Here is a 21,613-nt window from a genome sequence, read left to right as displayed (position 1 = left end):
ACATGGTCTTTGGTCTAATTTTATGTGGCCTCACCAGTAAATGCACAAAATGACTTAAAAAACACACAAATTGACTGAAAAACACACAAAATCTAGGGCAGCAACACAAAAGACGACTACAAAAATACAAAAAAAAAGTGTACAAACGACATCAAAAATGACTGCTACAACACAAAATCACGCAAAAAACACAAATCGACTCCAAAACCACACGCAATAAGAAAAAACAAAGGTACACAGAATTACAAAAAACATAAATTGACTCCAAAAACACAAATGACAACAAAAATACAGAAATTGACAGCCAAAACAAAAACAGAAAACAAATAACAAAAAGAAATGCAACACAAAAAGACTCCAAAAACACACAAGATAACAAAAATAGCAGAAAAACACGCAAAACAACAGCAAAAATACACGCAATGACTTCAAGAACACATGATTACAAAATAACAAGAACCATTTGTTGTTCGTGTATCAATGATCAGATTGGTAATTATTCTAAATGTTTGATAACGTGGCCCTCGGATCTGACAGTCACATTTTTGTGTCCCCGCTGTGATAAAACTAGCTTATCTCTGCTTTAGGGCTAGTAGTTAGCTGTTTTAGTGTGCTAGCTTCAAACATGCATGAAACCTCTTACTTTTTTAATCACCATATGTTCCTTTCCTGAACAATTTGTGTATGGGCATTACTTTCTCTATTATCGCCATTGACTATCACCCTAAAACAACCATCACAAAGCTAATCAGTGGTGTGAAGTAAAGCCTTAGAGGCTCAGATAAAATAACACTGGAAAGTCATTTTTTTGGTTTCCTTTGTTCAGTCACTTTTAGTTTGAACTTAGCACTGCAGGGCTTCAAAGTCAGATAAAATCCTTCTCTTACTGTAACACCATGTTTTCCCAAATTTTCCACACCTCTGTGTCTTTTATTCTTAGCTTCAACGCTTATATCATCATGTCTTTAATATTCTTTCCCATAAAGCCAGAAAAAAATCTTAGAAAGCCTTTCTTCTGCAGCATTGCTCTTCCTTCCTTCCTTCCTTGACCTGTCAGTCTACATTATCAGTAAAAAGCCATTAGGCAGCGTTGATAGAGTTTGGATGGAAAAGCATTAAAATATTAGTCTTGTCTACAAGGTGATGAGTGTGAGGAAGGCTGTTTGCTATGATGGCTAGTGCAAGGAAAAGGAAAATGAGCAACAGGTCACGTCTCCTGCAGCCTTTTGTTGATGCAAATGACATAAAGATTGGCTAATGGCCACAGCTCATGCTACGTTACGCTTTAAAAAATGGAGACTGAAAGAATTGACTGAAAGTAGAGGCAATCAGTTGCTATGATGGTCAATACTTTGTATTCGGAGGATGCAGGAGAAATAGACTTATTCTCTGCTAGAGAAACTTCTTTACAAAATCTTTTAAAAATAGCTTTTTATATCAAAAGCAATGACGGGACAAGATAAGTGGTCTAGATGCGAGTCAATACTTTTTGCATTATAGTAAGACTCAATAAAAGGCTATTCAGTTTCAAGCAGATGAGATTTCTTTTGTTTGCATTTCTATTGCGAGTGCCTGTCTGAATGTTTGGACTCACACATTTAATGCAGCAGTTCTAACTAAAAGAGCTGAGTGAACAGTGCGGCTCCTGTGGTCAGTGATGTTATCTGATTGTTTTCATACTCTCACTCTGAAGCCAAAAGCCTTTTGCTGTGGCCTTTATCTGCCACCTCAGCTGACAGCCCAGTGCTAGACATCCTGCAGTCACCAAGACAACACCTCGTCTCTTCAATCAGTGCCGTACCTTTGCCCAGAGAGCGGTCGGGAGTGCCAAAGTCCATCAGGCTGGATATCTCTGCCCGGTAGCACATGTCTGTCACCACCGTCTTCTGCCTGTGATGCACTGATGGATCTGCAAGTGAAGGACATCAACAGTGATTGTGATGACATTCTCAAATGTATCTTTTATATAATCTCAAACATTCAAGTCACTGAAACAAAAATACTAGCTACCATACATGTGCACTGCTCTTAAATCTGATCATTGTCTTAATTATATAATTATCAATAAATAGTAAAACACTTGTCTTTTTTATTTTGTTGTTTTTTCATCTTTTTAGCCTTATTTACGCTCCTAAATGGCATGAGTAAACACCTGTTCCCTGACAGCACAGAGATTGTGAGTTCAAGCCTAAGCATTTCTGGCCATAGGCTGAATATGCAACTGTGTAGGGCCCCATAAACCACTAGGGACCCTAAACCTGAGTCGGCCTCATCTTAAAGAAACTGAATTTTATTTGTTTTTTTGTTTCTAATGTCATTAAAAATAAATGGAGGGCATGATAATAAAGTAAACAGCTATCCTGTTTTGTGACTTGTGTTTTTTACGGATATTCAAGTCAAAATTATTGGACTCCAAATTAACGCGGTACGTGACGTCAGCCGACAGGTACTATGGGAAATGATTGACAGGTACCCATTGTTCCAAACAGTCTAAGGATTAAATTGTTTTGAAACTTGGGGTGGATGGAGATGTTTTACAGCGCATTCTTGCTTGGGGGCTCAGGTAGCCTAATATAAACCATAGTTAGCTAAGATGTGCATGCTCATTAATATATTTATTTATCTCGGTTTTGTCCATATTTATCAGTGGAAATCCAGATAGTTGAGATGTAACGATTAATCGTAAGGCAGATAAAAATCGATTCATAGGTATCACGGTTCACATCGATACGCTGAAAATTGAATCGCAATACTTTTTTTAAACAGGGGGCGCTATATATTTATCCTCTTGTCCAGAAGTGGAGGCGGTGGGCAGAATCTGCTACCACTTTCTTTCATGCTGCCTTCTACTCTTAAACATGTTCATAAATGATTCCTTACCCCTTTAGCAGTGAAAGAATATCTGTAATATTACGTGAATATCTGTAAAAGTCACATTTTTCTATTAGCTCTGCCTGCTAGCGCATAGCATCTCTTCTTCACTGCAAGAATATCTGCCTGCCAACCAACCACTGGGTTACCAGCGCCCTCTGCTGGTTCAAACAAATATCTGACATAAATACAGTGCAATGACTGTTTTTTTGTTTTTTTTTTAAAGTCCAGTTGTTTAGGCACAAAATCCATTTTCAGTTGCACTTTTAAAAAGAAAAAGAACTATTATGCAGGTTTGCATTGTTTACTATAGAACCAGAATTTAAATTAATAGGCTTCTTCTTCATTTGTATTATTCCTTTATTTATTTCATTCAAGATTTATTTTTTAGTTAAATTACATTGTTTTGGATAGTTTATCAAGGGATTATTTTGCCAATGAAAAACAAAAGGAAAATAGTACAGTATATTCTAATTTTTTTCCCAAAAAAAGTAAAGGAATATATTTAAGTCATCATTTGTCTACAGTCCCATTTTGTAAAATAAATCGTGAGAGAATTGTATCGTGAACCCAGTATCATGAATCAAATCGTATCGGGAGTTGAGTGAATTGTTACATCCCTACCAGATAGTAAATAGGTGTAACTAGAAGCATAAAACCTAGCTCTTCCGTTTCAAACATTAAGGGAGAGATAAATGAAAAAGCTTTATTGCTAATGTATATAAAAAATACTGAAATACTTTAAGCTGAAATTTTCAACTCAATATTTCTGCTCAGATATTGTGTTGATAAAGGACAGAGAGAGAAGAGAGGCACTCAACTGGAGTCACTCAATGTGTTCAAGCCAAGAGAGAAAACTATCAGTGGTGTGAGCAGACAACTCATCTTTACCCACAGACAGACAACCTTTAATCAGGCTGTCATTCTGTCAATCATGCAGTCTTTGTGTTTCAGTCATCACATCGCACAGGAAATGAACATCGCTACAAGACAGTCGCAAAATCCTGCAACGCAGCTATGTTTAGTTCAAGGACATAATTCTATGTTCTGTAATGGCATTTGGCATTTAGCAATGGGTATGATAGATAGATATAAAATCTATTTGTGTATACTGTATAGAGATAAACTTCTTTCTTAACGGAATATGAATAATGATGATTTAACCATAACCTTGAAATACAAGACCCTGTAAAATGTAGCCATATTCCTGAGGTTCACTACAACCATCGCCCACACAGAAGCTAATAATCAGCGGAAAAAATTCAGTGAAAAAAACAACAACCCACCAACTCTCAATTAATTGATGTCACAGTCCAAGTATTGAAAAGCCTAAGGATTAGGACCTTTGGTCGGAGACCATGTCAGTGTTTAGTGTTGTTTTTCACATTTGAAACTGACCCCTTTTATCTTAATGTTGATAGGCAGTGTTGAACCTGTTGCGTAGGTTGGCACATTTCCCACTGCACTGCTTTACTGTTCAGTATCATTAACAGCTTCTCTCAATAAAAGATATGCCCTCATAATAAACCGTATGAGAGCAAAAGAATAAAACAACAACAACAAGATTCTCAGGAAAAAGAAAAAGAAAATAAACATTGGACATAAAACATGTATATAACAATGAGACCTTACTTGCATTTATTGCACTGCTGTTTGACTAAAAAAATAAGAGTTGCTCTCAAGTAATAACTTCAAAGTATCATACCACCTTAACAAGTAGTACTAGACCAAATGTCACGTTTTGCTCTGTCCTCAGTGAAAAAAACCCCAACTGTTATTTCAATCTGCCTTAAGTCATCCCTGGCAGTGAATGGATGCCCTGAACGGTCATGTAACTTGTGCCAGAGAAGCTGCTGCAAGACTGTGTTGCACAGCCTCTGGTTTTTTTCTGCTGCCAAAAAACTAAAGCAACCACATTTGTGGAGAAAAGAGGGCAAAAAACTTCCCTCAGGGACACAATTTACAAAATCAATGAGGAGAAATTGGTTATGTGTGCAGGGTTACTATGGTGTTATAGTGCTGCTTAGCAGCCTGTGTATTTGTTGTTTTCCACTACCTCTAACATCTTTGAGCAAAACAAAGCAGGTCCTCTTTATATAAACGTGTTCTTTGTACTAAGAACATCTTTGTCAGCCTTTAGCTTTATATAATAATTAAAAAATTCAGTTTAACAAGGAATATTTGTTTTATTTCAAATGATATGAATTGCCTTTATGAATAACATCACTTTGCTAAAGTATTATATTTGTAGCTGAATGTGCCCAGGTCTGCTACTATAACTAGTGCAGTGCCTGTAGGAAGTACGTCTTGCTACAGAAAAGTGGGAGGTTAAGTAGCTTTTCATAGATGGTTGACATGGGAGCTTTAATTCCTCTTTCGTTCAAAAATAAACTTAAATCCTCTTTAAACTGACCTTGTAAACACTAAATTTTTCATGCAAATTTAATTCTGAATTACACATTATGAGTTACCATGACTATCTGTCAACACTGAGCTTTTCTAAACTTATCCTGAGTTATCATGACTACCTGTCTACACTGAGCTGTTCTGCAACGCTGCATTTAAAGACAATTTATGAAATAATTTATGAACGGTATCGTTGCAGTCAAACAAATCCAACGTTGCGCACACTTGAACCAAGCAGCAGCCATGTTGAAAGTCTCAGGCCCAATCTGAGTCTGATTCGCAGAGATATTGAAGAACAGACACACACACAGAGCTTCCTTGCTTTATAGATAGATGATTGTTAATAAATGTCATCACAACACAATGTGGATATAGTTGTAAGTTTTTAGAAAAATGTAACAAGTTAGAAAGCTCTGTCTTCTACTCAGCACAGACATTTTAAACATACCAGTATTTGGTCAGTACTGTGGCTGAGTACAGAAACCAATTTGAATTACAGATTAGTATCTGATGCCACACATACTTCAAAACGCTAGTGGCATTACAGTCCCTGCCTTGAATACAATTGAGTCACATTGCTGTGTTAAAGCAATGCAGGTGAAGGCTTCAGGGAGCAGGAACTAAAACTGCTGATCATGCACAACAATGCCATCAGGAGAACAAGGTTATGGGATGAGACATGTAATTAGAATTACTGTGAGACAACACAGGTATGCATCATGCCTGACAGAGGGAGTGGATCATTCACAGTCAAAGAGGTTGACCTGCCAAACAGAAATGACAGAAAATGGAGCTTAATGATAACAAATGATCATATCATGCTTCACCCTGGTTATCTTATCGACATAGAACAGCAATGGGACAGCTCATTACGCCTCTGTAATCATTGCAATTGCATCTTAATCAGTGGTCAAAGACAGTCCACTATTTCAGGTAAATAAATATGTCTCGATTAGCTGCTATTAATCATGCACTATTATTTGCAGCCATTACAACGAGGAGAAATTTGAGTTAATACACAGATTAGAAAACTAATTTATACTTCCAGTGGCTGCCATGTAATCCCTATAACCCTATACCCTACTATTACCCTCAATTATTACTCACACAATTTAACCCCCTGGGTCAATCTGACCCCAGGGATATTTGCTTCCTGAAAATTATTTTTTAGAAAATTGTTGATCAACACTTTGTTTATTTGTTGAATACATATATAACCTCTTGATAATGAAACCTTGACCTGTTCTCTAGCGCCACCATCAGGCCAAACATTTAAATTAGAATTACTTTATCTTGAATCGTTTTTGTCCAAATCTTCTCAAATTTACTGACATCATCAATGACCACATCCCAAGAGTATGAACACTATTGGTTGTTGTGATGATATGACCTTTGCGCAGCGCCACCATCAGGTCAAACTTAGTGTATCTTGTAATCTTTTATCTAAATATTTTATAATTTGGGGCGCACATTCATGGCTCTCACAGAATGAACCATATTGACTGATGTTGGGAAACCCTCCTTTCCTCTCATAAACATATTTACGTACTTGGTTTTATCTCCTTTTTTTGTAGCATATTTGGGGTTATTCACTTTAAAGTTTCACTCACCGCTCCTCTTTTAATATCAAGGGCTTGTTATCGGAAGTGGACGTTTTTGTTGTTTTTTGTTGTTTTTTTGCAATACACACAGAACACAATGAGGAATGATTTAGATAAAGGGCTGTCATGAAAGCTTTTATATGTTTGCTCCTCCCTTAATTTGCATGAAATGCCAATGTCCTTGCGGGAATACCTCTCCTTCCACAGCGAGGGAAATATCAGTTTACTTTAGAAAAAATATCATAACATTTTATGCTTAATCAATTGTACATATCAAATTAAAAAACAAGTCTTGAAATATGAAGCAAAAAAAAAGCCAACTATTAGTATATGAAATGATAACATTGAATGGGGACAAATTGACCCCAAGGATAATAGGAGGGTTCACTATTACATAAACAGGCCATAGGATGATGTCCGGAAAGATGCCAGAAGTATGTGTGTGCATGAAAATACCATGCACTGAGGAACATGAAAAATGAAAAAAAGTGCACTAATGTCCAACTTTGAGCTAGAGCAGAGTCATTCGTGCAGACTTCGCAGCTGATCCAGTTGATATTGTGTGTTACAGCTCGTCACTGCAGGGCATTTATCTGCCCCGCCTTAACCCGAGGGCTTTGCCAGACAGTGAAGGCTAGATGAGGGGGAATGTAACATGAAGATTAAGCTGGAAAATCTGCATGGAAGAATTCAGCACTGACATGATGGGGAAAAATATCCTCCGATGCCAATGCTTTTCCTGCTCTGGGTAAAGCTGTGAGGATGGCAGCCAGCGGAAGCAGCTCTGCTCAGGGACATGTGGAAAACATGAGACTTTTTGCTGACCTGTATCTCCTCATAGGCCTGGGAATTAAGTAGCACTCCTTTTACACATACCATTCATGCTACACCCATCCTAGATGCCTCTATGGGATCCAGAGGATGTGGATCATGCACTAAAGATGCTGTTTCCTTCAAATATCAGTTGGAAAAAATGGCGATACTTTTGGTTGATGGCATGACTATTTATCTTAGGGTTAAGAAGAAATTTAAAAGATCAAAAGCAAAACCAAACTTGAGAACTTGACAATTCTGATTGACGAGAATGAATTTGACATTTTTAATGGATGGATGTCAATTTTCAAAAAAACATTGCCCTTTTTCAACAAAGAGGTACACTGTGGTTTAAAATTGTGAACCAGTTGAGGAGCTGGGGGAAGGTGTAAATAATAGAACTGAGAAAAAATGTGTTCACTGGTCCAAGTCTAATAGAGGGATCATCAATACAGAAACTGGCACTGTCAGCATAGGAAGCCAACACAATGCCTTCAAAAAGAATAGAATATTATCTCCATTGTGCAACAGCACAATACAGCAAAGCTGAACACTAAATAAGTAACTCTACCTTAGATAAAACAGCTACATGTTCAGCCAAATCACAAAGCAAAAGAAAGCAGCTGCTGTACTTCTGGATTGTTTGATGTCTTTTTTTACGTGGAAAACTTGACTGCCTATTGTAACTAAATGGTAAACCAGTGAAAGCTGGGGACACAGCGCCTTGCCCTAGCCCTGGCATACACTATTATATATTTAGTAGAGCAAATACTTGTTTTCTCACATAAACAAGAAAAGTCTCGAGTCTTTTCCCAAGCCGCTCGAAATACCAGTAATAATGTAAATTATGGGGAAAATGTTTAAAGATAATATGCAGCAGGTTGGTGGTTGTTGCAGTAATGTTCTGTTTCTTAGTTTTGTCTTTGTTGGTAGAGATTCCTGTCAGTGTCTTCACACACTGTCTTGTCAGCATGTGTATGTGAGAGATTAAGTAGCTCCTCCCATTCCTACACAGGTGAGTGTCATCCTCCCTGATTAGCGCCATCACTCACAGGAGTGCATGTTGCTGTTTCTTCAGTCATTGTTTCCCTGCTTTTGTGCTGCGGCATCTTTGATTTATCTTTAGTTTGTACTTTGTTGTTTTGAGTCTTTTGCAATGAATATGGTCTGCTACTCCTGCCTCATTCCTTCTCTGCATTTAAGTCCTCTAAAAAAATTATAAATTTTTGGAGTCACAAAGACTCTTTAAAGTGTGGACATTACTATTGCACATTAAAGCACCTGCTCAGAAAGAAAATAAGTGAGGCGTGAGTTCACACGGCCACTGTCCTTATAGAGAAGAGAGTTTGTTTATACTGATAAAAATGAAAGCTAAATATTTAGTGACATCTGTTAACTCTGGATTCGACTCTGTTGACTCAGCGATAATAGGGAGTACTTCCTTTGCAGGGTGCCAATGTATTTATTGCAGTGCGAAAAAAGAGAAAATCACAAGCACCCAAATTTACACTCTAGACCAGGGGTGCTCAATATGTCAATCGCAGAGGCATTGGGTGTCGTTCAGTCCCCATCTACCACATCATATGTGCTCATAGATATTTTCACATACATATTTTATTCATACACACAGACCTATAGGTTACACATGAATAATAATAATGTACACATTAATCACTGCAACGTCGTCGGTTGATTGATGGTCTGACTATCAAACTGATGGTTCACTTTCTTTTATTTGAACCTTGTTGCCTTTAGTGAACACATCGTAGAGCTATACAGAAAACAATACAAATACAATTACTCGAACAATCTTTAAAGCTGCACTACTTGAATCTTTAACCATGACAGAGGGGCATGGCTGAATTCAAACCGTAAATCCCGCCTCCCACTCTGATAATCCCTCCCAGTCTCCTCCTCTCTGGAAGTGCACGAAATCAGGCATGAGAGCTGAACGTGCACTATCGGTAAAACACGTCACCACGCAAAGGGATTGCACACAAAATATAGGAAAATTAAACATTAGATTACCTGTCTCGAAGGAAAACAGCCAATTGCGCGTCCAAAGTTAGTCCAAGAATGAAAACAATTTCACACCGTGCACACGCTTCACTATATATTGCGGCAGCCAATGAGGAGGCTCCTTCGTGGGCTCTGCTCACCCCTCCTCTCCCTAAATACTGTGATCGGAGCTAAAGGGGGTGACCGCCAAGATTTTGTCTTCCGAGGTTTTGTTAAATAAAATACTTAATTATAAGGCACAGACAGCACGCAGACGTACAATTTTTCAGAGATGATTACTTTTACGATATATATGATGCTAATAAGAATCTTTTTCTTTATTAACGAAAATAATTTGAGTACCCCAGCTTTAACTTTGGTGCATTTGAACACATTTTCCAGCCTTATATTAATTAACAGTACTTAGCACCATCTTTTGGACAAAAAGGCAAGTACAGGCAACGTACACAGTAAAATATAACAAAACCAGCGCAAAAAATAAGTCAACACAAACCTTGTTCCCTCATCAACCAGGTGCCATCTGTACAAGTCAGCTTTACCTTTAACTGTATTTATCAATTTCAACACTGTTTTTCTCTGCACACATGCGGAGCGCTGTTACCCATTCACTTCCTTGTATTTTTTGTCACTTCCGTCTAGACAGGAAATAGGGCGTACTACTACATAATGTCCTTCAAATTAAAACCATAAAGTTCAATTTCAATATAAACATATTTAAACAAAAAAAAAAGCTTATGAAGTAATTTACAAACACATTCTTGTCTTCTGATCCAAAAACACTTTCCCTGGAATTTCTAGTAGGAACAAGTAAAAACTCTTGCAATGTGCTAACACTGCCAAGGTTAGGAGGAGTAATTAAAAAGTTATTTAAAATAAATTAAGTCAAGTCTAAAGTCAAGTCCAAAGGAGTTCTGGAGGATCGAACAGTTTGCCCATTAAAACAAAGGTCAACCTTCAAACCAAACTAAGGCTGTTACTAATATGGACTGGAGCCCAAAAACTATTGGATGGCATTTGCAAAAGATGAGCAATAAGTATAAAAGACGACATCAAAGGCCACTTCTTTGCCCATAAACTTTTTTGGTGCAAACTTTGGACTGCAAGACAGCACCAAACATAGGAAATTAAAATGTGTGGCAAATAAAAGTCTTCTTCTCTCATGTCAAAAAAGATAAACTTCAATGCTCCTGATGTATTATCAAAAGAAAATGTCATAGACCTGTTTTGTTTTAGACACAGTATTGGAGGTTCCATAATGATCAGGTAAGCTTCTTCAACAATGACAAACAGTGGAGCTTTAGTTTGTGTGCTGCTAATAAACCCCAGTGGGCAATGCTGAGATGTTGTAGCAGGTCGTTCTGTTGACAGAGCTCTCATCCGTGCAGTAAAGACTGAGTTCGTCAACAGGTCAACGCAGCAGTTCACAACACCTGCCTAATAAACAACTTCTAAGAGGAGTAACATGTATCTAAGTCCATTGATGACATTGAGGGATGAATGCTAAAGAAAGTTTACAAAAATGTTATCGGCCTTGCTGATTGTGAAAGTTAACTTGTTATCAATCCCTCTGCAGAACAGCTTGATGAACAATTTATTAGATTCAGATGTGTTGGACATGTAAAACATACTGGATGGAGGCCCTTTATCATCGGAGCTGGGAGTCTTTAATTTAGAGCAATGCTGGAGCCTGAAATCCCAAATTCCCCTATGAGGTAAGGATCAGTCTGAGCGTTGGCGGTTCGCACTCAATTAAATAAAAAAAAAAAAAAAACAACAAGAAGAAAAAAAATGAAAAAAGACGTCTCTCTGCTGACTGAGGAAAGATTCAAATCCAGCCACTGATTGGAGTTGGTGGGTAGATTTTGTCTTTATTTAGATGTGTATGCTTGAGTTGTTGGGTGGTGCTCTGAGATGGTTTCTCTTTATTAGTTATGGTATTCTGTAGGTCAGGATTTCAATTCTCAGTGGGGTTTTTCAGGTTGGGTTTCATTCTGGTTTCTGTTCAATGCTGTTCATGTTTTGCACATGAGTAGATTTATTGTATTGTTTGTGTATAATGTGTTTTGTTCTGTTTTTCCCATTGGCCGTCTACAGGTTCAGGTTTCTTTTAGTTTCATCACCCTCGGTCTTGTCTGTGTTCGTGATTTAAATAGTAATCACACAAGTTTATCTAACACCCTGATAGCTTTGCTTCACTATTTAAGGACTATGAGTGCTGAGTGATTGCTGGTGGATTGACTTTCCTTATGTCCATGTTGCCTGTGTTTTACAGTTCTTCTGAGTTTTACCTCTCAGCATCTCTTTTTTCCCTATAATTTCTTTCTGTTAGTATTTTTGCTGTACTAGTTTTGCACTTGGTTTAGAAAGTCTTTCAATTTACATTGTAATGACTTTCTGTTACAATGCTACTACTCCCTGTTGACTCCATCTCTTGTAAATAATCGAAACTTCCTTAACCTTCTGTCCCTGAATGAATTATATCACACAGGCTCATGGACTATTGTTTTGACACAACATTCTAAAAATGTCAGGAAACCCACGGATGTTAAATGAAATAAAGATTTCTGAATTAACTGTTGTGTGTAGAGGCCTGACAGGAAACTTCACTGAAAACGAGGCCTACAGGAGTGACAGTGCACTTTTTTCACTCCCAACAGTGTTCACAGATCAGACTCTCTAACTTCTCCACAACTCCTGCTCTAGGCTGTGATGAAAACTGCTGATAAAATACAAAGCAAGCAAGCCTCACCATCATCACCACCTACTCCTGCACAGGAAGCTGACCTTTTGTCTGATACAGACTGTAGCCCACTGGCCAGAGGTCCACTGAGTGATTTATGTCATCTCATTAGCTACAGGGGTTAGAACTGCTGAGAGCAACATAATCTCTGTCTCTCTTCTTTTTGTTGTTGTTGTGCACGAGTCCTGCAGCCGTATGTCCAATTGCCACTCTGCTCCCTCCCTGTCCTCTCCTCATACATCCTTCTAAAATCCGCCTCTTATCCAAGTTTTAAAATCCCCAAAATCCCTGAACTCATTTAGTACTCCCTCTTGAATGGATTTTTTTTTTTTAAATCCTCTTGATTATGAAGATACCCCTTCTCTCTCTAGGCATTGATTCCAGCAGTGAGAAATAACGCCCTCCTCCATCTCCTTCCACCAGCTCCCCCTGACAAGCTCTGCGTAATTATTTTCTTTCTATATGATGGACTGAGGCTGTTTAAAAAAAAAAAAAAAAAAAAAAAAACACCCCCAGGTATGACATGAGCAGGTTTTTAGCGATGAGTAGTGCCAGTGTCCTGTTAAGAGCATTTGCTGATAATAAAAACAACTGCTCTTTGACACAAATTGTTCCAAACTGTGTCTAATGGAGGAGGCATAGCAGGAAAAACAGTGACAAGTTCGGTTCTTTCCCACTACCAATGCAGCTGTTGAAATCATCGTCTTTGTTTTCTCCATGTTGCTGCACTCTCCAGAGAAAGATAGTGACTGGGGACTTTTGTTACTTTCCTTAAGGTATAATAATAATGAGCACAGAGCTCAGATGCATATGAGTTCGCTTCCTTGTTGCAATAAATGTCCTCTAAGGCACTTTAAAGCTACTCCACAAACTTGTAAAATAGTTTCCTTTTCCATTTTTCAGAAGCAGCAGAAAACGGCGATCAGACATAGCATGGAATTACAGTAAAAAGCTTACAGAAGGCTCAGACTTTTGCAGTATGAAAAAAAAGTGTTCCAAGACAGGACAAATGTGTCATAACAGCCTGAGAAATCTTGTTACTAACTATGTTAATTTTCTTTGTTTCGCTTTGTGTTCACAACACTTTTTTAATAATGTTTCTCCTATACTGTGCCACCTTTAAAGTAAAAATAGAAACAAGAACATGGAGAGGTTAGAAAAACACACGCGCGTTTCAGAATAAATGTCATCGTATTATTATATTTCATATCTTATAACTAAGTAAATATTTTAGAAGATGCAGCTGAAGTTAAAGCCAAATAAAGGAATAAATAACTCCCTTTGTTACTTCAATATTAAAGAAAACTTATTTTCTTTCATTCTTTTGGATGTAGTTGTCCAACTGTTGATGCTTTACAACCAAATAACAAAGTGGCTCTGATAGCAAACGTCTCTGAGCACATCAGCCCATGGAGTGAGCAAAACAAAAACGCAACTAAGCGCTGTGAAATAACAAAGTCAGTGGGTGGTTGGCTCTCCTTAGTTTAGCTCTCTTTCATCTGCGTACTTGATCCTGGCCTAGAAATGTCAGAGCAGCTTGTTGGATCATCTTGATGACTGCTCAATAGGCTAATTTGGAGTCTGAAAGGGCCACAAAATAGCAAAACAAACTAATTCATAGTGAAAATAATGAATGATGTAAGATGGTTTTTAACTAAATTCTATAGTTGCAACCAAGAAATAAAAGATAACAATGGGGAAAAGAAAAACTGTTCCTTTTCTCAGAATGCCACACAATGCAAATCAGAGGCTTAAATGACCGTCTGACAGTCAACAGAAACACAAATAGCTGACTCATGCTCTGCACACTATCCACAGAGGCCAGAGGTGCACAGCAGCTGCTGCACAAAAACCTTCTCCGCATCGCTGACCCCAGGGCAGAATATAATGCTTCTCTGCCATACCTCCATGCAGGTCCCACGGTATACAGCTGGGCCGCAGCATATCCTCAGTCCTCAGCATTACGGAAAAATCCATAGCTGTCTCTCCCACTTTCTGTTTTCACGTTCTCCTTAAATTGTTTTGCTCTTGCTGCTGCATCAGTTTGACACTCACATGCAAACAGATGATAGATGGGACAGAGATTATAGAAGAGATCAGTCAACGCCCTCCCATCATTTCCATCTCTCTCTTATACCCTGCTGATCCACTGCAGTAAAGACCTACTAGGGGTGGATGCTGTCCAACCCCTGCTGGTCAAACCTCCCACAGATCCGGCTCCAGATGGCTGAATTGACGTTTCTTTACTTTATTTTTTCTAGGTTACGTCCCTTCTTAAAACAAGACCGTTACCCTCCTGCAGTGTAATCAGTTGGTAGTAGATTATATTAAAGAGCAAATACTTGATAGAAACACAAAGACAAACACTAAAACAATCCTGCTGTAATCCTGTGATATCAGCTGTATTAAAGGATTGCATTCTCCTGCACTGTGCAGCAATGATGACACATTCTCTATTTTCACTCCAACTGGGAGCAAATTGAACATGACAATGAGATCAATGGAGTCACTTTATAAGCCTTGGAGACATCAAATCACATCAATATGGCACCTCCCCTGGGAGTGCGTAATTTGACAGATTTTTTGAATGATCCTCACTCCTCACATTTTTGGGCTAATCTAGTCAGACATAGACATTAACTCAGAGAACAAAGATTAAAAGCTTCCTCATGTGTGATGGTTCAGCAGGCTTCCTTTAAACTCCCCTGTATTTGGAGCAGGAATGTCATTTTGGGACAATATTCAAGCCATTTTGATTGAAGGTGGGGTGCATAGTTTAAACAAGAAATTTCAATTTTATTGTCTTTGATTTTATGACCAATCAGGGAAATAATAACAATTTGAATAAAGTTGCAGGATTTTGAAAAAAATGTGGTTATTTCAACAATTTAGGATTTAAAATGAGTGCTTTCGTGTTATTTAAGCAGGGGAGAACTGTGAGCCCTACAAATATTGTGGCTTTTCATGGAAATTGTTAATTTGGAGAAGCTGAGATACAACTAAATTAGATGGTAATTTAAATTTGTTTTCTTTGTCATTTTTATTTTGTCCTGTGGGCCAAATAGGATGCTCCACTGGGCCAGATTTGCCCCCCTGGCCTTGAGTTTGACACAGATTATGAGCAAAATTAACAAAGCATTTTAACCATCTAACAATATTAATTTATTCCAAATGTTTCAGCCATTTTAGTGTTTTGATTGGTCATTTAATGTTTCTTAAAGAGTTTTGTTCCAATTCATTGTTTGGATTATACTCATACTCTTACATTTTGTTCGAAATACCAAATGCATTTCTAACTGTGAGGGTATTACAAACCTGTAATATTATTAGTATTATTATTCTTATCTGTAGCATGAACAAATAACACATTTATTCTTAACACATAAAGTCTTTCATTGTGACTCTTAAAGTGAACATATTTTCAAAGATATGAGAGATCCAGACAGTATGATGGGTTTCCAATAGTTCAAGCACACAGTTAAGATTTCTACAGAAGAAGTCACAGGAGCCATGTCTGCTGAAAAACCCAATTAGATCCCTCTTCACAGCTTGTCACCTGACAGTCTGTTCAGCCGCAGCGTGATGGAAGAGCTACTCCAGCCTCCTCATTCAAACCAATTAGAGTCTGGAGGTGTATTACCACACACACATATTCCTGCTTTCTCTTTGGACTCATCTCCTCTTCACGTCGCAGCTCAATGGTTTTGTAAAACTCAGTGTTCTCACGCTGAACATCACCTCATCTGCTATATGTGACTGCGTGGAATCTGTTCAGTTTTGTATTACTTTACCTTACCATCAATGTTCTACTTTTCATCACTTCTAATTTTCACTAAAAAGTAGAAAAATCTGCCAAACAAAAAAAAAAAAAAAAAAAACATTCCAGAGATGTCCATAAATTTGATGAAATCCCACACAAAGACTCTCCTACTTTTACATGTTGATGGAAGTAAAAACAAAGGAAAACACTTCAGTGTTAAGCTACAAAAGGCTGATTGTCTGTGTTTATGTAGCCTTACTTGAGCTGTCCAAACAGTTTATCCACATGAGATCGATGACATATGTGGATCGACCCGAATTCCCACATTCACAATTGCAAAACCATGTAAACATAAACCTCTGCGAAATAAACAGTCATTTTGAGGCACATTTTATTTTTGACTCAATGCTGAGATGGCGAGAAATTCCCTCGTGACAGTTGCCATGCAGAGAAAAAGCAACAAAAACAGTTCCATGTCCCCATTAAAAGCCTGCTTTACTTCCGCATATTCAATAAAGGTAAACCAACATTAATAATTACTGTACTGATTTGAGGCTCTGGTGACATTATTAGCTTTTAATTTATTCATAAGGGCAGCAAAGTGTGTGAAGAACCCTCTTGAAATGTGGAAATAGGTTTATGAAGGAAAGAAACCATTGATTAATATTAGCTCATGGTCACTTGGGCTCCCCTCAAATGAAGGTTTTCTAATTGAGTCCAGAATGAGTTCACCGCTTAAGCCTCCTCCATTACACTGATGGGGAGTTTGAACTTTTTAAGTGTTCATGACAAAAATCCACCTTTCAATCTTGATAACCATGTCAAATTAGTGTGTGTGTGTGTGTGTGTGTGTGTGTGTGTGTGTGTGTCCTAAGATATCCTGTTGTGGAGATTAGCATTAAGAGCGTGATGTTAACAGACATGTGAGTGATTAATATCCTACCAGGAGCAAAGGAAAGTAAAATAGTGTGTACTGCACAGGGATTCAAACAAATTAGATCATGATTGTGCAACATTCTGATCAAGGTCACAGAGCAGTGGAGCCTAATATAGTCGACTCAGGGTGCAACAGTACAGAGCTGCCTAAACAAATTAGTGGTGTAACAATACATCAACCCACATCGATTAATTAATTAACAATCCAATTACCTAGATCGCCTTTATTTTGAAATTCACATAGCACGTCTGTACGTCCGTGCCACCATTTCCTGAGCAGGGATGATGGCATAATGTAGCAAACGCCACACGACAACAAAGCCTTACTATTCCTGCTGCCACCCAACCGCTATAAACACCAATGAAGAAGACGCAGAAGTAACCTTTGAGCGGCACGGAACCTCCGTTGTTTACATTGTTGCTCGGCAAAACGAGGAGTCAAGGAGAAAAAGCCACACGCGGAAAAAGGTAAAAATGATGAACTAAATGAAATAATGATAATAGCGCAGAGCTGTAGTAGTGATGCTGATTTTAAGACGATAAGAATTGGGTTGAAGAAGGTTGTTTTGCTAGGGGTTGAGCACGCACTGAGATCTGATACTTTCAGTGTTCAAATCATATTTCAGTTGTTTTTTGGCAGCTGATATACATGTAAATGATTGTGTGAGATGGGCATATGATATCACATATCGATCGCAAGCTTGTGAATTGAATCAAATGGAAATTGTATCGTGACAGACTTAGTCATATCGGCAAACATCGTATCGTCATCTAAACATATTGACATTGTATCGTATCGTGACGAAGCTGGTGATGTACACCCCTAATACAAATAGAAAATCACACTGAGCGTTTGACTTCAATGTGTAAAATACTTTATAGCAGATAAAAATGAAGGCCTACAGGCCAAATCCAGTGTATTTTAAACATTAAAGCAGAAACTATTTTTTTTTTAAATGATCTGTTCTGTTATATCTGATAGAGCCTGTAATTCTAGTGCACATATAAAAATAATTCTATGTCCTCGGTCTGTTTAATGCTCATTTACGCCTACGTGCATCAACGTGTTTTTAAAGCATCTCACACATGAAGACATCTGCTCTGCATTGCCAGATATAGCTGTAATACTAGGGGTGGGATGCTAAGTTTACAACACGATACACATTATTGATTCAAAATTACAGTTGGAATAATAGCCCTGCTTTGATTTAACATTGAACTCTGTGAGCTTTTCAATTTTCAAACTGATAATAAAAAAATTATAAAGCCATAAAAGAAATAAGAACAATATTGGATTTCAGTGATCCTCCACCCCCCGCGGTACAACAATACAATTTGGCCCATCATCGAGACATCTCGTGAAATTTTAATATCACTAGATCATGTCGCACAATATCTTGTCCCAGCCCTGGTGAATATTTCATGCAGACATGACAATAATCCACTATAAATTCCCTAAAATCCACCTAATTTAGACAAAGTCAGCCCAACTATTCTTTTGTTCTTTTTCGCTTACGTTTGTCATGATTTCAAGACACTGTTGTGTGCTTGTCTTGTCTTTTTTTTTTTAATCTTTATCTTCACAGTGTGACTTACTCCCCGTGGCCCCTTCTGCTCACCTGTTCCTAATTGTCCTAATTAGCCTGACTGTATAAATGTGTCTCCAAGAGTGAATGGTTGTCTTCACTATTCAATGCAACTAAGGCTGTGTTCGAAATGGCATACCCTGTAATATGCACTACAAACTCGATGAGTATAAACTGTCTATATTATACTATTAGTTAAAATAAAAAATAAAATATCAACGTGTGGTCATTTGAATCATAAAACTCTCAAACGCATTTCGTGTCGACATTTTGGAGCTTTACAGAGACCCACCATACTGACAAAACGTCCGGTTAACTTCAAAACAAGAGCCTTATTTACGAAAGGGTTAAAAAACTAAAACAAACCGAAGACAAGAAGAGATGCTTTTGTTTTGAAAAGGGGGTGTTTGATTTTTAGCTTAAAGCCGGACCCTGGACCACTTTACGCAATGCATCATGGGGTGGTTGAGTACGACTAGTGTGCCCACCGTGCATACTTAAAAATGTCCTGATATAATAATAATTATTATTAATATATTAATATATAATAATATATAATAATTATTAATTATTATTATTTATTATTGTTATTATTCATTTTATTTAAAAGTGCCTTTCAGGGCACCAAAGGACACTTGACAATAAAAACTGAATAATAAAAACAGTACAATACATTAAAACCAGTAAGAAGAGAAAAGAAAAGCAATGTAGGTGAACTTATGGATAGGAACTTACAGAGAGTGGGCTGATTGGAAGAGAGGGGTAAGGTGTCGATGTTTCTGATGTCCAGGGGGAGGGAGTTCCAGAGTATACATCTGGATGTTCCTCTCATACTCAATCTTTTCATCACAATCTATTGTGAATGCATACTCATTTTGACATCAGACTTAGTACGAGCAATATACGTTAGTATTCGATTTCAAACACAGCCTAAATCATGCCGTTCCACTACCACCAAGTACCTGCACTACAGCCTTTGGATTTCCACTTTTGACAACAAATCAGGATTCTGTGCTGTTTTTGTTGCAATAAAAGCTATTTTGTTCTTTCCAACTGGATCCTACATGCTCTGCCTGACATCGTCTATTACACACAGTGATGTTTATTTATTTCACTGATTTTAATCAAATACTGAGGCATTCACTAACATGTAATGAATAGAAGTTAAACTTAAAAATGTAATAACTCCAACAGTGCCATGACTCAAGTGACTTGGTTTGCATCTCATCTCACTGCTGCCAGTCCTTCCTCCTACAGGGTCACACTGTAATTGTGTTGCTGCTGCAGTACAGGACTGAGGCTGTGGACTTTATAGACTGACCTTAAAATCTACACTAGATTTAATAATGGATCTAAATCTAAGCTTCATCCCAGCTCTTCACCTCTTTTCTCACAACTAGTCTTGGTGTTGAACATCTCTTCCCGTCTCATCCCATCAAATACCAGCCTGGTTTTGCAGCAGACCCACACAGCAGACAGTTTATTACACACTCTGACCTCCTTGCAGCATTTTGATGAAACAGCAAAGGTTCTGTAGCCCCGTGGTGCACAATACCTCTTAAAGAGAAAGTAAAAGCACACGTCTTACCAGCACAAAGCTCTCACCAAATACTGAAAGGAAAAGCTGACCGTGAATGACATAGAAGCACAGCATGAGATTTTCATGCTTTTATGCTCAGCACAATGAACAAATTACACATTTGATTGTTGATGAATTTCACATTTGGGTCGTCGTCGCACTGTTGGTCATTTTATTCTGCTTGAACTTGCTTTTGCTACATTATCTAATCACTGCACTGCCATTTGTAGAATAAATGACCTCCAATTTACATCTTTTTAAATAATTTGAGCCCGTTTTTAAAACAGTAATTTAGCAAATCTATTTCAAATTGAAATATTATTTTACATTAGAGTAAAGGTCTTTGGCTGCATAAGATTAACTTTAATTTTGTATCATGGCACTGAGATTCTTTTTTGTAAATCATGTTTAAAATGACTATTTTCAATAACTGCAGCTTCAGCATTGAAATAATGATTACTTTTACAGGAATGGATCCATAATCTACAGCTTTACTCCTCCGGGGTGGTGCGCTGGCAGATGAAAGCAGCTCTTACACACATCTGTCATGGACCTACAGGCATGTCTAGGGCTTTGGGAATAGCTCATATTGTGACATCACTTAGAAATGTTTGCTTCCAACATATAACTATGTCACACATGTAAGCACACACTCTCTCCCTCTCTTCACTCTTATCTTCATAATGTCAGAGCATTGGGATGTATTTATCTAATATTCTCTTTAGATACAGTATGTTCAGTTGTCAATACACTGACAAAATACATTTCACTCCTCTACACCAGTGGTTCTCAAACTGTTTTGGCTTAAGTACCCCCTTTCTCTTATTTCTGAATCCAAGTACCTCCTTTTTCCGACTGCAACACTTTGCTCAGAATACTATGAAAAAACAACTATGGAGCACGATGATGATATAAAAGTGTTAACACAGTTAAAAAAATCTAACTTTGTAAAAGAAGTGGAATGAAACAGTGTTTCATAGATTTATTTCTATCATTTTTGTCGTATCCGGTCATCTCTCGCTGGTGTGGGACCAAGACTGACACTTGTATAATCAGTTCATCTTCTAATCAAGATAATTTCCATCATCATTATTATGATTATCAATTTGAACTAAAAATAAACTTTATAAAACCCCCATATTAATAATGGTTTCATTAAATTTCCACTCTCTCAAGGACCCCCTGTAGTGCCATCGCGTACCTCCATTTGAGAGACACTGCTCTACACAATAGTGGCATCACATTATACCAACGGACCCTTAAAATGCCGAGCTTACAGTTATGCAACAGAATAAAATGTAG

At 37.7% G+C, this 21,613-nt stretch overlaps 1 protein-coding gene across 2 annotated transcripts in view; it reads right to left on the bottom strand.

Moving 5' to 3' along the window:
• Positions 1–21,613, bottom strand: part of kaznb (kazrin, periplakin interacting protein b) — a 108,160-nt gene that overhangs the window by 22,798 nt on the left and 63,749 nt on the right. For both annotated transcript variants that reach the window (XM_028446419.1, XM_028446420.1), the window contains exon 4: positions 1,802–1,909. In XM_028446419.1, the coding sequence (XP_028302220.1) occupies positions 1,802–1,909 (108 nt within the window). The remainder of the gene's footprint in view (positions 1–1,801; positions 1,910–21,613) is intronic.

Source organism: Gouania willdenowi, chromosome 5 (genome assembly GCF_900634775.1).
Source record: "Gouania willdenowi chromosome 5, fGouWil2.1, whole genome shotgun sequence".
Classification (NCBI taxonomy): domain Eukaryota; kingdom Metazoa; phylum Chordata; class Actinopteri; order Blenniiformes; family Gobiesocidae; genus Gouania; species Gouania willdenowi.
The sequence above is the reverse complement of the archived record's forward strand: the minus strand, read 5'-3'. Positions and strand labels throughout refer to the sequence as shown.